Source organism: Marmota marmota, unplaced genomic scaffold (assembly GCF_001458135.2).
Source record: "Marmota marmota marmota unplaced genomic scaffold, marMar, whole genome shotgun sequence".
Lineage (NCBI taxonomy): Eukaryota > Metazoa > Chordata > Mammalia > Rodentia > Sciuridae > Marmota > Marmota marmota.
Window position 1 is genome coordinate 55,957,266 of NW_026000174.1, and position 16,675 is coordinate 55,973,940.

The 16,675-nt window shown below is 53.7% G+C and overlaps 2 protein-coding genes across 6 annotated transcripts; one reads left to right on the plus strand and one right to left on the minus strand.

Moving 5' to 3' along the window:
* Window positions 1-6: 6 nt before the first annotated feature.
* Slc39a13 (solute carrier family 39 member 13) lies at window positions 7-8,105 on the plus strand. Of its 4 annotated transcripts, none has more exons than XM_048788787.1 (10): window positions 7-76; window positions 1,462-1,770; window positions 4,149-4,262; window positions 4,560-4,681; window positions 5,055-5,156; window positions 5,263-5,352; window positions 6,097-6,165; window positions 6,404-6,536; window positions 6,695-6,794; window positions 6,901-8,105. In XM_048788787.1, the coding sequence occupies exons 2-10, from the start codon at window positions 1,470-1,472 to the stop codon at window positions 6,974-6,976; spliced, it is 1,107 nt and encodes a 368-aa protein (XP_048644744.1). In that variant the 5' UTR covers window positions 7-76; window positions 1,462-1,469; the 3' UTR covers window positions 6,977-8,105. The 4 variants fall into 4 exon arrangements, with proteins under 4 accessions (XP_048644744.1, XP_015333383.1, XP_048644745.1 ...); XM_015477897.1 differs by having other exon boundaries at window positions 6,115-6,165; XM_048788788.1 differs by having other exon boundaries at window positions 1,462-1,700.
* A 2,169-nt stretch (window positions 8,106-10,274) lies between these two features.
* On the minus strand, window positions 10,275-16,475 carry Psmc3 (proteasome 26S subunit, ATPase 3). 2 transcript variants are annotated; one of them, XM_015477898.2, is made up of 12 exons: window positions 16,192-16,475; window positions 15,873-15,956; window positions 15,130-15,255; window positions 14,614-14,718; window positions 14,436-14,498; window positions 14,051-14,188; window positions 13,457-13,600; window positions 13,207-13,355; window positions 12,059-12,155; window positions 11,695-11,840; window positions 10,626-10,707; window positions 10,275-10,452 (listed from the first exon to the last, which is right to left on the minus strand). In XM_015477898.2, the coding sequence occupies exons 1-12, from the start codon at window positions 16,264-16,266 to the stop codon at window positions 10,342-10,344; spliced, it is 1,320 nt and encodes a 439-aa protein (XP_015333384.1). In that variant the 5' UTR covers window positions 16,267-16,475; the 3' UTR covers window positions 10,275-10,341. The 2 variants fall into 2 exon arrangements, with proteins under 2 accessions (XP_015333384.1, XP_015333385.1); XM_015477899.2 differs by having other exon boundaries at window positions 16,176-16,464.
* Window positions 16,476-16,675: the final 200 nt, after the last annotated feature.

A 16,675-nucleotide genomic window follows, 5' to 3' on the forward strand; every position in this document is an offset into this window, starting at 1 on the left:
GGCATCGCAGCTGGATGGCCGGGCCCGCCCGGAACGCCGCAGCTGCCGCCGCCGCCGCCACCGCCGCCGCCGCACGGTGAGTGACCTCCGGACCCTCAGGGCTCCGTCTGGGCGGGAAGGACCCGGCTGATCCCCTGACCCGTCCCTCTGGTCCCGGTCAAACATGGGCCCCTCTTCCAGAACCTGGGAGTTGAACTTGCCCGTCTTGGACTCTTGTTCCCTGTCGTCCCACACTTGGCCCCCATCTCTCCCTCGCTGCCCTCCTGGGCGCTGTCTCCGCCACCACCCACTCCGGCTCTCTTGACCCCCTCTCTTCTCTGATGAACTCTCCCTGGAGCCCCTGCCACTCTCCCAACCTGTGGTCCTTGCCCTTCTGTATGACCTGCCAAGGACTTGGCCTGGGCCAGTCCTGTCTTGGTCCCAGTGGAGCACAGCTGCTGCCACGGAGGTCTAGGTTAGTTAAGGCCAGGAGATCCCAGGTGGGCATCTTTCCCACCATCCAGAAGTAGCTGCTTTATCTCCCTCCCACTTCCATCAGCTGATGAGGAAACTGAGGCAACCCAAGGTCACAGCCAGCATGAGGCAGGGCAGACCACATTAAACCTCATGCCTGAGTTTCCAGATTGAACTTTTCCATTGGTTGACTCACATCCCCATCCTGTGATCCTCCAGCAGGGCACATTCCTCCCCCAGTATAAGGAGGGCCCCTGTGCTGCCTCCTGCCAGGAATCCACCTGAATTATCAAGGTGGTCTGGTCTTCACAATTCTGTGAGGGAGGCAGGATCTAGCTCCATCCCATGAATGAGGACGCTGAGGCTCAGAGGGGGCTTCAAGAATTGCCCATAGTCAGACAGCTGAAAGTGCAGAGCACCAAGTTAACCAGTCTCCACAGCCAGTGCCCCTCATCTGTGCATCTCCTGACTAAAGCATCCTTTAGTCCCACCTCCTGTCTGTCTCTGTGCCCCAGGAACACTGGGTTCATTTCCTAGGAAGAGGCTGTGTTGGTTTTCTCTAGCTCCTCTGCTCTGATCCTCTACCTGAGCTCCCAGTGCCATCCCATCAACCTAGACAGTGCTGGCCTCAGTTCCTGGAGTGTCCTCACCAACGCGCATCCTGACTGCAAAGCCTCTCCTGGCAGCCAGAGACACCCGGCTGGGCTGGGCCTGCCGGTGGCTGAAGGGAGCCCAGCCAGCACCTCACCCAGTCATTAGGGAAAGTTTAGCCTCAGGCGGACGTGCTGACACACAGTTTGGAATCAGCTCAGAAGGAAAAAATGTGTGGTCCTTAGGAGAGGAAGTATGGAAGAGAGAGCCCCTTTGCTCTGACCAAAGGGATCCTCCAATGCCTTTGGTAGAGCCAGCAAGAAGGTGGATGCCATGGCCATTAAGGGGACAGGAGGAGGGAGATGCCACGTTTCCTAAGCAGGTGGCAACTCATGTAAATGGCTTTGTATTTTTCAGCACGCGGCATGCTTGGATGTCCCTACTCTGGCTGTGGCATGGAGGGCCAAAGGCTCCTCTTCCTCACTGCCCTTGCCCTAGAGCTCCTGGGAAGGGCTGGGGGGTCCCAGCCAGCCCCCCGGAGCTGGGGAGCTGCAGCAGCCTGTCGCCTGGACAACAACGAAAGCGAGTCCTGGGGGACCCTGTTGAGCACAGAGAGGCTAGACACCTGGATCTGCTCCCTCCTGGGCTCACTCATGGTGGGACTCAGTGGGGTCTTCCCATTGCTTGTTATTCCCCTGGAGATGGGGACCATGCTTCGCTCAGAAGGTGGGTGACCCCCCAGGGGCACCAGTGGGCAGCCAGCAGGTGGGAAATGTGCTGCTGCTCTTCTTGGAAGACCCCTGGTCTCAGGTACTAGGTCACAGTGTGACTGAGATGGAGGGCAGGGTCACCTCAGTCCTCTGGGCACAGGGTGCTGTGTTCATTTGTTCATTCATCCAGGCATCTGTTTATTATTTCAGTCAGCAAACATTTACTAGACTCAGTGTGAACAGTGGTTGGAAATATGGCTGCCAGGCTACCTGGGCTTAAGTCCTGGCTCTGCCACTTACCAGCTAAATAGTACAGGGCAATTTACTTCACTTCTGCCTGCCTCAGTCTTCCAATCTTAAAAATGGGGGTAATGGGGCTGGAGATGTGGCTCAGTAGTCGAGTTTGATCTCCAGCAACTTCCCCAAAATGAGGATAATAGTATTTGTTTCTACCATGAAGAGTAAATGAACTGTCACACATAGAGCACTCAGATTGGCTGGTGTGGGGAAAGGGCTGGGTGTTCACATGATTCATGCTGAACCTTGGGATGCAGTGGTGAGAGAAGCGTCACCTCTCCCTTCAGTCTCAGCTCATGGTGTGGAAGAGTTCTAGGCCAGGAACTGCCTTTCCCAGGAATATGCAGGAGGCTAATGCAGGGCCTGCCTCCAGGAAGGGACCTGGGAGATGAGGCCAGGCATGGATGGGGGGCTTTCACTAAACTACACTTTTGTTCCAGATGCACTGCCTGCCTGTTCACAGATAACATGTTATAATTAAAAAATTAAAAGGTTACATGGCACAGGCCTTGTCATGTTAATTGGGAGGCTGAAACAGGAGGATCAGCCTGAGCAACTTAATGAGACCCTGACTCAAAATAAAAGATAATGGGCTGGCGTTGTGGCTCAGTGGTACAGCGCTTGCCTAGCATGCAAGAGACCCTGGGTTCGATCCTCAGCACCACATATAAATAAATAAAATAAAAGTATTCTGTCCATCTAAAACTAAAATAAATAAATAAAAATAAAAGATAAAAAGGACTGGGGATGTAGCTCAGTGGTAGTAATAGAACATTTGCCTACCATGCACAAAGGCCCTGGGTTCAATCCCCTATTAAAAAAAAATTAAAAGATTATATGGGAAGCTACTAAAAATGCAGGTGATGGGCTGGGGATGTGGCTCAAGCGGTAGCGCACTCGCCTGGCATGCGTGCGGCCCGAGTTCGATCCTCAGCACCACATACAAACAAAGATGTTGTGTCCGCCGAAAACTAAAAAATAAAAAAATAAATATTAAAATTCTCTCTCTCCTCCTCTCTAAAAAAAAAAAAAAAAATGCAGGTGCCTATTTCCCAGCCCAAGAGTGTGACCTAGCTGGGTGCAGTGACACACACTTGTAATCCCAGCTACTGAGAAGGCTGAGGCAGGAGGATCACAAATTCAAGGCCAGCCTTGGCAATAATTAAAAAATTAAAAAAGAACTAGGTTGTAGCTCAGTGGTAGAGTGTCCTTGGATTCAAGCCCCAGTGACACCAAACAAAACAAAACAAAAAAGCACCCCAAGAGTGACCTCTTAGGGCAGGACTGGGGCCCTAGGAGACTGTAAGAAAAGAGCACCCATTAGGTTTGTGCTGCCTGCTAAGCTCAGGAACAGTTTATTTACCAGATGGTTCCAGAACTCTGTGCCAGGTTCTGGGCTGGGGGTTGGCACTACACCTGTGAACAGAATCCTTGTGGGGCCCTATCATGCCCATGTATCAGCTCATCCAAGGTCAACATAGGGAGCACTTGGATTATGAGTTCCATTTCACAGGCACAGAGAGGTTCTCTGACCAGCCCAAGGTTGCACAGCTTAGAATAGCAGCTTTCCTGGGGATGCCACCCCACTATCCAGCTGCCTCTGTCCTCTAGGCCTCAGTTGCTCTATCAAACCAAGGACTTGAATGTGGTTCCTGTAGGGCCCTTCCAAATCTGGATGCTGCAAGTCTGCAAAAGTTCCCAAATCTGCAACTCTTATGAGAGTGTCAGCACAGAAGAAATTTCCACTTAATAAGCATTTGTCATTTTAATTACCACAAGATTCAATTTACAGACAGGGAAACTGAGTCTCAGAAGTTCTCTGAAGGACACCTGGTGTTAGGTTGGGGAGCTGGGACCTATCAGGCTCCAAAGCCCAGCCTTGCAACCATGATGCACTATTGACTCATAGTAGGCCAGCAGATCGAAGTGTGTCTCTGCTGAGCACCCAGCGTTTTGCTGTGCCTGCCAGAACAGCAGCCCATAGCCAGCCTTCCTGAAGCTTGCAGTCTGGCCAAGACAACAGAAAGCCCAGTGAGTTGAGCAAACAGAGATCAGGTCAGTGGCTCGGCCTCAGAACCCCGTGTCTCTGTCTTGTAGCTGGGGCCCGGCGCCTGAAGCAACTGCTCAGTTTTGCCCTGGGGGGACTCTTAGGCAACGTGTTTCTGCACCTGCTGCCCGAGGCATGGGCCTACACATGCAGCTCCAGCCCTGGTGAGTGAGGCCGCAGGCTGGGGGCAAGAGGGCAGGAGCAGGGAGCTGGTGCCAATGCCCAGTGTTGGTCTAGGCCCTGCCTGCTGTCAGAGTGACTGGGAGAGGGATTTGGCGAGGAACTTGCCCAAGAGGGAAGGTCATTGCCCTGGTCCCGGTACCCTGGCATCTATGGGAGTCCTGAGACCAGCTGCCTGGCCAGTTAGTCTTCGGACCCTGTCACTGTCCCAGACTAGGCCCCATTCCAAATGATCCCCTCTGATGGTGCTGGCCTTGGCATGGCCTGTGCTCCCCCGGCAGGTGGTGAGGGCCAGAGCCTGCAGCAGCAACAGCAACTAGGACTATGGGTCATCGCTGGCTTCCTGACCTTCCTCGCATTGGAGAAGATGTTCCTGGACAGCAAGAAGGAGGGGGCCAACCAGGTGAGCCCTGAATCCCAGAGCCTGGATATGCCAGCCTGTTCTGGGGTGGTGCTCAGGGCCTGGATCAAACTCTGAGTTAAGTCCTTCAAACTAGTGGTCTCCTGGCCCTCTTTGGGAAGATCTGGGGAGGGAGGCTGGACCAACCTTGGGAAGATCTGGGGAGTGCCAGCATCAACCCCTGCCCTGGCTTGTGCTGATAGTGACAGGCGGGTGGGAGTGAGGGTTGGCTGAGTTTGGGGCACCTAGCGGATCAAATGGCCGAGAAGCCTAGCCAGATAAGAGTTACTCCCTGTCTCTTCTCCATCTCACTCTCCCCTCTGTCTGCCCTGAGTGGGGGGCATCTAATATCACCTCTTTCTCCTCCTGGCTGTAGGCCCCCAGCAAAGACCCCACTGCTGCCGCGCTCAATGGAGGCCACTGTCTGGCCCAGCCGGCTGCAGAGCCCGGCCTGAGAGCCGTGGTCCGGAACCTCAAAGTGAGTGGCCCACTCCGGGCCCCCTTCCTACAGCCACAAAGCTGAGTGGCCAGCCCAGCTCAGCCCTCCTGCCTGGCTCAGCCCAGCTTTCTCTCCCCTTACCCAGGTCAGTGGCTATCTCAACCTGCTGGCCAACACCATAGACAACTTCACTCACGGGCTGGCCGTGGCTGCCAGCTTCCTTGTGAGCAAGAAGGTGAGTTGAGGCTTGGCAGCAGGTCTCATGCATTTCTGGCTTGAGGGGGATGATGGTAGCAGTGTGGTTCCACCTCCAAAATATGCCAGGTCTGTCTCCTTGCGTTTTCCATTATCAGTACCTTCATCTAAGCCTCCGATTTCACTGTGGCTCTCTTGGATGTTGCCATGGCCGCCTCCTCATCTCCCAGCACCTTCACTCATGAGCCCCTACTGTGTTCTTGTTGCCCACACTCCTTGTTGGGGTGCCTCTATCAAGCTGCTAGGCTTGGCCACTGCCTGCTTCTAGGTGCTTCTTCCTTTACTTCCTCCCTGTGTGATCTGGCCTCAGTGCTCATCTGCCTACTCTTGAACTGGCCTAACTCTTTCCCACTTCACACTCTGCTCTCTGCCTGAAATGTTCTTCCTCCCTCTTAGCTGACTCCTCATCTTTAGGGCCTTGGCTTAGATGTACTTCCTCAAAGAGGTCTTTGCTGCCAGCTCCTCAGTCCACTTTGGTCCCTGTCCTCCCAGCCCCATAGCACCTGGTCCACACTCTCCCTCACAGAGCTGCTCTGGAAGGGGCCACACAGGTGTCATGTATGCAGTCCTTGTCTCTCCCCCTAGACCATTAGCTTCAAGAGGCAGACTCCTTGTTGCTTTTAGTCACTGTTGTCTTTCCAGTAGCATTTGCCCAGACTAGAGCAAATATTCGTAAAGTGGGTGGGCATGAGGGGTACCAAGACCCTCAGCACAGACCCTGCAGACCCTCCCCTCCCTGCAGATCGGGCTCCTGACCACCATGGCCATCCTCTTGCATGAGATCCCCCACGAGGTGAGTGCCCAGAGGGTTACCTCAAGGGCCTAAGCCTGACGGGTTCCCATGCTCAGCAGGGGCTTGGAGCTTGGGAAAGGCTTTGGGGTGGGCCTGCCCTGCAGTGGTAGGCTGGAGACTGCAGCCTCCTCAGGATTTGCCCTGGGAGCAGGGGACTGGGTGTGCATGTCCGAACCTGAGGCACTCAGGTGATCTGGCCCAGCTGAGGCCCATGGCAAACATCTGCTCCTCCCCCCAGGTGGGCGACTTTGCCATCTTGCTCCGGGCCGGCTTTGACCGATGGAGCGCAGCCAAGCTGCAGCTCTCAACAGCACTGGGGGGCCTTCTGGGCGCCTGCTTTGCCATCTGTACACAGTCCCCCAAGGGAGTAGGTACGGGCTTGGTGGGTGGTGGTGGTTAACAGAGGAGGGCCAGCCATGGGTTTGCAGGCGTGGGGCTGGGGTCTCTCTCATCTTCCCTCCACAGCCCGTGGGAGGGATGGGAGATGAGTCCCTTGGGCTCAGCAGTCAGGCATCTTCTTCGCCTGCAGAGGAAACGGTAGCCTGGATCCTGCCCTTTACCTCTGGTGGCTTTCTCTATATCGCCTTGGTGAACGTGTTGCCTGATCTCTTGGAGGAAGATGACCCTTGGTGAGTGACCCACTGTTGGCAGTCACAGTGGGGCTGCAGGGTGGGGGGGCTTCTGGCCTCTGCTGCCCGCTCTGTGCTGCCCACGAGCCAGCTGCTCTCCCCACAGGCGCTCCCTGCAGCAGGTGCTCCTGCTATGCTCTGGCATCACGGTGATGGCGCTGCTCTCACTCTGCGTCGAGTAACCTCTGCTGGTGCCCTACCCCATACAGCAATAAGAGACTCGGATTCACTCTGTGACCTTGTGTGTGAAACAGAGAAGGCGAGTGCTTGAGAGAACCAGCCTCTGACCAGACAGGAGGGTGCATGTGGTGTGCACATGTGGTCAGAGGTGTGTGCGTGAGACCGACACTGTGATCTCCGTGTGCAGGGCCCAGGGCCCAGCATTGCACCTGCCCCAGCCCTGCTGCAGCCTCCTCTCCCTGCCACCCTGTCGTCTTGCACCAGCTGGAGTGAACAGTGAGGAATAGCAGAGGCCTTGCCCTGCCAGGACCCCAAAAGGAGTGCGAGCAGCCCAAGGATCCCAGGCTGCAAGGAACCCCAAAGCTATACTGCCTCTGCTGGGGCCTCCTGGGCCTCTGGCTTGAGGGGGCAACCCTGTGCTTGTGCACCCCAGCCCCAAGAAGCCTAGGGGCCTAAGCTGGGGTAGCTTCTCTCTGCTGTGTCCATTTTCCTGGCCTTGCCTTTGCCACCTCGACAGCCAAAGAAAGGGGAGGCAGGTTCTCCTGTAGCCCCCAACCCCACTCAGCACTGATGGTCCTACCCCTCCAAGCACTGAGCTGGAGGACCTTTCCTTCAGGGCCGCCTGCCCAGACTAGCTCCTGTTCCCCCGGTGAATGCTCCCTGGCAGTGCTGGCAGCTCTTGCCACCTCTAGCTGCCAAACAGCAGCCTGCAGGGCAGTGCAGCCCCAACTGGCCAGAGGCCTCCCAGTCCAGCTCAGGGATGCTCCTGCCAACACAGGCTCTGACAGACATGCCTGGGGCGGGAGGAACGAGCCAGGCTGCCCTTCCCTGCTTGGCCCCTTCTGCCCATGGAGGTAAGGTGGGCGTGGCAAAGGCTCCATATTGTCAGCGCTCAGGAATGTGCTCTGGGAGAATGCTGAAGCCATAATCCCCAGCTATTTCCCTTGGCTGGCGCCCAGGTACTCAGCTGGCCCACTCCACAGCCAGGATCCAATCCTGCCGCTAGACTGTGGATATTTAGAGAAGTGGCCGTGGAGAGGGTCTCTCATGGTCCTACAGCCATGGTGCTGTGGTACCATCTGTATCTGTAAATACCTGTTCTATAGATATGAATAAATATTCTCCACAGAAGGGCCGCCTCTGTTCTGCACACCGGGGTTTCTGCTAAGGCTGTAGCCATGTCCTTGTCTGTTACCCTCATGGTGCTCCTATTTTCTTCAGTTTTGTTGTTAGGCTTCTAACCCAATGACAGCTGAGCATTGACACAAGTTTGGCCCTGGGCCTCTTTAGCCCCTCAATGCCCTCAAGTATGTTCTCTTTATTTATTTAATATTTATTTTTAGTTATAGTTAGATATAATACCTTTATTTATTCATTTTTATGTGGTGTTGAGGATTGAACCCAGAGCCTCAAGGTGAGCGCTCTGCCGCTGAGCCCAACCCCAGCCCTGTTTTTGTTTTTATTTTATGGGCCTGTAAGGAAAGGATTTTTTTCACTGTCTGCCTCCGCACTCTTTAACAATTTAATCAAGGAAGGAACTCCACAAAATCATTTCCAAGTTTGACCCACTTGAAATTATTGTTCATTTCAAAGAGAAAAAGAGAAGAGAGGATCCTTACTGGAACCATCCCTTCCTCTGAATGAGCTGAGTATAAGAACAAGTCAGGCACAGAGGGCTTCCCCATGGTGCCACCAGCTGACTGCAGAAGGGGGAAGGAGTCCTGTCCACCTCTTTCCTCTCCAAGCCAAATAGCACAGCCTACAGCAGCCTGCTGGCCAGAATCAGTGCGGTGGCCGGAGCCTGGTGCAGATGAGTGGGAACCCAAGTCAGCATCCGCTTACCTGGGAATGCAGGGCTTAGTATTTCTATCAGCAAAACATTTAAAAGGGACTTAATATCTGCTCTACCTGGTTGTTCTTCTCCAATAAGAAAACTGTCTCAAGGACCTAACTATAGTTAGTCCAGGCCTGAAGGATCCAAGGAATAGACCCACAGCTGCCTCTCCGGCCCCACCCATAGCTCAGCAGGTGCCCCTGGCTACAAGCTGTGGTATTGAGCCCTGCGAGGTAGCAGACAGATACATGTGGTCATCTCAGTCCACTGAGAGAGGCATAGGAAGGGACTCCATTTTATAGATGAAGAAACCAAGAATGGATGAGGATAGTGCCTGCGGGCTCAATCGGTGTCATGGCCAAGGGTGAATCCTGTCTAGTTAGAAGGGAAACAGGGTATGAAGGAGTGGGAACAGCCAAGTCAAGGCAGAAGACAAAATCACTTCAGAGGCTGGGCTGCTGGGCCACTGGAGCAGTGGGGACAGGAAGTCAGCAGGAAGGCCAAGCAGAGGGTGATACCCAGGTGACTCAGACACTTGGGGAGGATGACACAAGAGGGTAAAAAGAGCTGGAAAGGAGATGGCTGTCTGGGAAGTTAGACAATAGCTTGCTGTGGTCACATGGGGAAAGAAAGAAGAGAAAAGGGGGCAGGCAGGGGCGCTTCGTTTGCATCTATAAAGTGGGGGTGCCCTATTGGTGGTTATCTGATGATGCGATACTACATGCATTAAGGCCCATGAAGCACACATCCCAGGGCAAGTGTTCAAGTGATCACACCTGCACCTCCAGGACGCCCTCCACGGAGCCACCGTACTCGCTCAGTGAGAGGTGGGAAGCTGGGAAGCTGCTTATAGTCAGTCGGACAGGCCCAGCAAGATCCTAAGCAGACAGAAAGGTGTGGGGCAGATGGAGGCAGGAGAGGACAGTCTGATGGAATCTTAGGCTTAGGAAGGCTCCCAGAGTGGATATTGCTTAAGGCTCATTTTTCAGTCAGAAGAAATGGGTTGAAAGAGCTACTGGACCTGTGGAAAAATCAGGAGGGGCCTGTAGAGAAACAGGAGGCACACGAGCCAGCAAACAAGGGGGAAGTCTCAGGGACCCAAGACCCCAAACCTGGCTTTATATGGACAGCAATAAGGACTAGGGCCAGAGCACCAGAAATGTAGGAAAAGGGAAAGGCTGGCTTCTGTTTAGGCCCTGCCCTGTGGAATTGGAGGGCCACAGTCTGTAAGAGCTCAGAGAGGAAGGGCAGGGCACACCAAGAGGGCTGTGCTGGGACCTGAGATGAGAAAGGCAGAAGACTAGGGAGCAGCTGCGGCGCCATGCAGAGCACCAGGGGTTCACCCTGATGAAGGGCTGGGGGCCCTCGGTTGTCTCAGAGATTCCCAGGCTGCAGCCCGTGGGGACGGGGCCTCCTGTGTATGTCCTATATCTTCTACCCAGAGCCCAGGGAAGGTGAGACAGGCGGCAGTGAGCCAAACCATCTTTTATTACAAACTCTTATCTAGCAGCACTAGGGTTGGGCCTGGGGCCCCTAGGCATAGTACTGCAGGTTGGCTTTCTTCTTGGCCTGAACCTCCAGGATGCCCTCCATGTAGTCCTCATGGGTGAGCTCGGTGGCACCCCTGCGCAGCGCGATCATGCCCTGCAGCCAAGACAGATGGACTAAGGTGCCTCCCCACATCCTTAGCCCTGCTCCCAGAGGCGTGGGCCTTCTCAGCCCCTTCCCCCAGCAGTCTCCACCAGCCAAACACCCCATCCTGTCTAGTGAAGGGACAAGAAGGTTTGAAGACATCCTCTCACCCCTCCACCACTTACCGCCTCCACACACACAGCCTTGCACTGGGCGCCATTGAAGTCATCAGTGCAGCGGGCCAGCTCCTCGTAGTTCACATCAGGACTGAGGAGAGACACCACAGAGCCCAGTTACTCACGAGGGGACAGGAGACAGCAGATGTCCCACCATGCCACCCAGCAGTAAAGTCAACTGGCCCTGTGACAGCAAATCCCTGACAGCAAATGCCTTCTTTTCCTCTCAGTACAAGACAGGTAGGGGACTGGAGCAAGTCAAACCAGGTTATTTCTAGGACCTCTGGTGCTCTAGCTTTCTAGGGACCAACTCGGCTTGAGAGAGGGGTACAGGAGGTGGGTGGAGACAAAAGACGGCCTTACATTCCCCCACAGAGCCAGCCCTGCATCGGCCAGCACTGTGCTAGCACCACCGTCCTTATGTGCCACACATTATACTTGACACTGTCACATCTAATCGTTCCCACAAAGCCATGAAGTTAGGGTTACTATCCACAAGGCCCAAATTAGAAAACTGAGACACATACAGGCCCAGTGGTATATGCCTGTAATCCCAGCAGCTCAAAAGGCTAAGGCAGGAGGATTGTGAGTTCAAAGCCAGCCTCAGCAAAAGCCAGGTGCTAAGCAACTCAGTTGAGACCCTGTCTCTAAATAAAATATAAAATAAGCCTGGGGATGTGACTCAAGGGCCACGTGTTCCTGAGTTCAGTACCAAAACCAGACCAAAAAAAAAAAAAAAAAAAGAGAGGTCTTGCCACCTGCCGAAGGACTTACAACAGTAAACAAAGGTTATCTGGCCCCTGCCTAGATTCCCTGGGACCTGGCTGAGCTGTGCTCATCTGTGGGGCTGTGGAGGCCAAGAAAAAGCATCTGCAGCATGCCCTGGGCAGGAGAGGGCAAGGTGCAGATGATTCTAGGAGCAGAGCAACCAGAATCAGGGCCTGGACCTCAGGCAGCTGGCATGTGACTGCAGGAGGCAGTGGTGGTCATGAAGGCTGGAGAAGCTCAGCACAGGCAGCTGTGAGGAGAATGGACAGTCAGAGATGCTCTGCTGCTGCCCATTCACGGCTCTGCTCACCTGACGTTCATCTTCCGGGAATGAATCTGCATGATTCTGGCCCTGGCCTCCTCATTAGGCATAGGGAACTCGATCTTGCGGTCCAGGCGACCTGAACGGAGCAGGGCAGGGTCCAGGATGTCTACTCTATTAGTGGCTGCAATTACCTGAGGAAAGGGAGAAGCAGCAACTTGAACTGATGGGCACAAGCACAGTCATAAAAGGTAAAGGGCAGCCCAGAGTGTGTGTAAGCAGGGCACCTTAAAGGCACAGGCAGATCAGAATTTGAATTCTAGCTCAACCATTAATTAGCTGGGTGACCTCAGAAGGTGCCACTTACCTCTGAACCTCATTTTCTTCACTGGGAAAGAATGAAAACACTCACCTTTACTTGGGTATTGGGCTGGAAGCCATCCAGCTGGTTCAGAAGCTCCAGCATGGTCCTCTGCACCTCCCGGTCCCCGGCTTTCTCACTGTCAAAGCTGGGGTGCACAGGAGGCCAAGACACTCGTGAGGCCACAGGTTGGGCAGAGCCCTCCCCTCTCTACCCACAAGAACCCTAACCAAACCTGCCTAGAGACTAACATAAAAGGAGTCGCTAATTGTTGACTACACATTCAGAGCCTGGAGAGACTCCTGGGATCAGATGCCAGGCTGAAGATAAACAGTGAGCAAAAAACAGCCATGGCATGGGCTGTCACAGAGGAACGTGTGACTGCCCACTAAGCTAGAGCTCAGAAACGCAGGGGCCTGGCCTGGGCTCGGACTCTTGGGGATTCCAGGCAGGCATCCCTAAGAAGCATCCCTGAGACTGCAAACACACTAGCTAAGCAAACCCCAAGTGGAAAACAGGAAAAGACAAGTGGGCTGAAAACTGAGGAGGGAGTCTGGATCTGGTGGGGGAGGAAGAGGGTGAAGGAGGAAGAGAGGGAGGCAGGGACATGTGAGACCTGACTTAAGGCCATGGTTCAGTCCAACACTTAATGCCAAGGAGCAATGGGTGGTCCAGGAAGGGGTTTTTTTTTGTTTTGCTTTTTTCTTAATATTTATTTTTTAGGTGTAGATGGACACAACACAATGCCTTTATTTTTATGTGGTGCTGTGGATCGAACCTGGGCCCCGCCCGTGCTAGGTGAGTGCTCTACCGCTGAGCCACAATCCCAGCCCCGCAGGAAGGGTTTTAAATAAGATCTGTGTGAGGGACCATGGATGCATGTGAGTAAGGAAACATTTCTGGCTAGGATTGTGGTTCAGTGGTAAAGTGTCTGTCTAGCATGCATGAAGCCCTGAGTTCAACCCCAAGTACTGCCAAAACCAAACAAAAGACAACCAGATTTGTTTTGAAAGGAACATGCTGGCAGTTATGAAGAGAAAACAGGTTATTTAGCTGAGAATTTAGAAATCAGAACCACATTAAGAGTAGCTACTGTCCCAGGGGAGGAAGGGGTAGAGTGGGAAAGAGATGAAATTTAGTGCAGTTGGGAGGTTGAAGTCTGCCACAGAGTCCCTTTGAAACCCCCAGTACTCCCTTACCGCTTGGTGCCGATGGCATCCAGCTCATCAATAAAGATGATGGATGGTGCCTTCTCCTTGGCCAGGGCAAAAGCATCCCGAACTAGCTTAGCACCATCTCCAATGAACATCTGTACCAGCTGGGGGCCAGCTAGCTTGAGGAAGGTGGCCTGAAGAGGAGGTGGCGGGGTGGGGGTCGTCAGGCCTTGAGCCCATTTGGGAGAGGGTGGACTCCTACCCACCACCTCCTCATCCCTCCCAAAGAACACACCTTGGTCTGTGCAGCACAGGCCCGGGCCAGCAGTGTCTTCCCTGTACCTGGGGGCCCATACATCAGCACCCCCTTTGGAGGTTGGATCCCCAAGTTCTCAAACTTCTCTTTGTGGTTCATCGGCAGGACAATGGCTTCCACCAGCTGCCAGGAAGAAGTCCTGGGTAAGGAGAGTGAAGCCCTGAGGGATCCCACACAGCCCAACCCTTAAATGACTTCAACCCCCATCTCTACCCCTCCGATTGCAATTCAGGGACACTGCCCTCTTTCCCCCATAACTAGAAGGCACAGAAAGTTCATCCTCACCAAGGCTGGCCCTGGCTTCTCTCAGAACACAGGATATGGTAGAAAGACCCTGAGCCAAGAACAGGGGACCGAGTACCAGTCCTATCTCTAGCTCTAACTTTCTGGGCCTTGGCTAAGTCACTTGATCTCTCTGGACCTCGGCCTCCTAACATATCACATGGTACCCTCCACCCCCACCCCTAGGCAGCTGCAAAGAGGAGATGTACAGTAAGGGGATGCATTCTTTCAAGAAGATGGAGAAACACAAAAGGCTGGTGAGGCTGCTGGCAGCTGCTGTGTCTCTCTCACCTCCTGGATCTGCTTGTCCAGGCCCCCGATGTCGCTGTATTGCTCTGTGGGCCTCTCATCCACCTCCATGGCCTTCACCCGTGAGTCGTACTCTGTAGGCAGAGTCTCCAGGATCAGATAGGAGTCTTTGTTCACACCCTGAGGACACAGCATGGGAGATTCAGATATATCTCTAGACCTACCTAATGGGCTGGGTGACAGTCTGTACAGTGAGAGGAGAGTTACAGGACTGGGCAACACAGAATCAAAGAGCAAGCAGACAGGATCTCAGACTCTCAGGGTTGCTCTACTGAGACTCAGAGGCAACAGAGACCTGGAATTGCGGGGGAGCTACTTAGTGGGAAAAACTCTGGGAAAGCTTTGCTTGAGCTTAGGCAATCCTTACCACCAGGTCTCCCGGCTTCAGCTTTTCAGCATCCACCAACCCAATCACAGGTAGGAAGTATGTCTATAGGAAAGATTAAAGGTGCAGTCTCTGTTACTGTACTTGATAAGGCCTCAAAGTCCTGTCCCACACCCACACCTCACAATCCTCTGCTCTTCCATTTTTAAGCCAGCCTTACCTGTCGTGTGGAGGTTTTGATCACTGCACACTTTCCCTTCCTTTGAGAGTCCAGGTCGATATTGGCACCATCCTCTTCTTGGTCATTGGGATCAACATCTAGCAGCTGAGAAGGGATAAATCTCAGCCCCTTGAACTTCCCAGGGCCCAGTGCTTCTAGAGCTAAGCTGAGACAATTCCCAACACTCACAGGGTTGCCTGGCCCTTACCTTACTCCTCAAACTAGCCCTGAGCTTAGCAAAAGGGTGGTTGATAAGCCAGAAGGTTGGTAAGATCTGAGTTTAGGTGCTACTTCTCTGCACAAAGCTCTTCTACTCCAGCAAGAAAAATCAATAAAAAAGGAGCCATGTTGAGACTTACAAGGTCTTTGTAGGACCAAATCTACAAAAGGAGACTGGGGGATGCAGTTCTAACATGCAATTTGGCCTCGGAATTTCTACCTATTCTATCCCTGGCCCCACCCCCAGCTATCTCCATGGCCCACTGACCCCCTCTTCCCCTCCACATACACACACACCTCGATAACATTGGAGACTAGGTATGGCAGGGTCTTGTTCACTTTGATTTTCTCACTGTTTTCTTTGATCTTGTCTTTCATGGCTTGAAGTTCATGGGTGACCCGTAACACTTCACTCTTCATGATCTGGGTTGAGGATGCATGGAAGCAAATGTTCAGCCCTGGCTCAGCCTGCACCAGGCCCTGGAGTTGGTGAGGTCCAGGCTGCCCATGGGGACCCTCCTGAATCTCTCCACCCAAATCTAAGGCTTTCTGAAGGCTAAGCCTATCTATATTTACATTCCACAGAAGTCAAGCCAAGAGGTCAGTTTGGAAACCTCCCAGGGAGGTTGATGTAGTATTGGGAAAAGAGCAGGCCTTTGAAACTGGCAAACAGGTTTTAAGTTTTATCTCTTGGAAAGGGCTGCCACAGTGGTGGTAGGAAGAAAAAAAAACAATCTCTCTGAGCCTCAGTTTCCCCACCTGTAAAATGGGGATTTACTAAAAGGACGATCTTTGAGAGGAATAAAGACTTCATTGGAAAAGGCAGTTTGATAACTCCTCATCTCAGGCCTGGTTCCCCACCTCCCAGTCCCTCCTCTTGTCCTTTTTAAGGCTTAGTTTTCTTTTTCTTTTCCTGGTCCCAGGAGAAAGCCACAGGCCCCATGTCTCCTCCAGCGAGGCGAGGAAGGAGCAGAAGGGCACAGAGTGGCCAGGGCCTGCCTGTGAGGTCTCCACTGGCCGCACCGGGGCCCAGCGCCCACCTTGATCTCGCTGTCTAGAAGCCGTGTGCGCTGGATGATCTCTTCCGTGGACATCTTAAGCACCTCCTCTCCAATTCCATCTTGCTGTTTCAAGAAAAAACAACTGACGTTATTTACTTATTTACTTTTACTCACGGGGGGCATCCCGCGATCCCCGAGCCTCCTGATTCCAGGATGGAGTCAGGACCACTGCCACGTTCCAAGCGGCCCCGGCCCCATCTTCGGATCAGGCCTGACCCCCAGCCACCTCCTCCCCTCCTGACAAGGACATGTCCCCGCTGGCACCAGTTTCGCGACCCCTACCTCTCCAGGCACCCACCTCAGCCTCATCCCACACGGTCGCCATCTTCTCCTGCCGAGTCACTGGACTCTCAAGTTGCGGCAGCACATTCATTTCCTAGAGGAAAAGGCCGAAGAGGGGAATGGGCAGGAACCGCAGCGGGAGATTAATACCGTCCCTTTTAACGCCTTTTCTTCACTAATGGCGAACGTCTCCCGCAAATCCTTTCTCTTTGTCGAGTCAACTCCAACCACGCCACCGGAGCGAATCTGCTGCTCCGACCCTACAGACCAAACTCGGGCCACAGAACACGCCCCAGCTTCCTGAAATGTTCCCGCCCTCGTCCTTTTTGTGCCGGGGGCGTGGTTGGAGTTGCTATTGGCCGTCGAGCGCAGAGGGCGGGGCCTAGTATAAAGCCGGAAGGGGCGGGGGAAAGGGGGGTGCCGCTGGGGGCTGTGGGAAATGTAGTTCTAATTTGGTCGGTAACTGAAAGGGCATTTGTTTGGAAGCCGCGTCTCCTTCC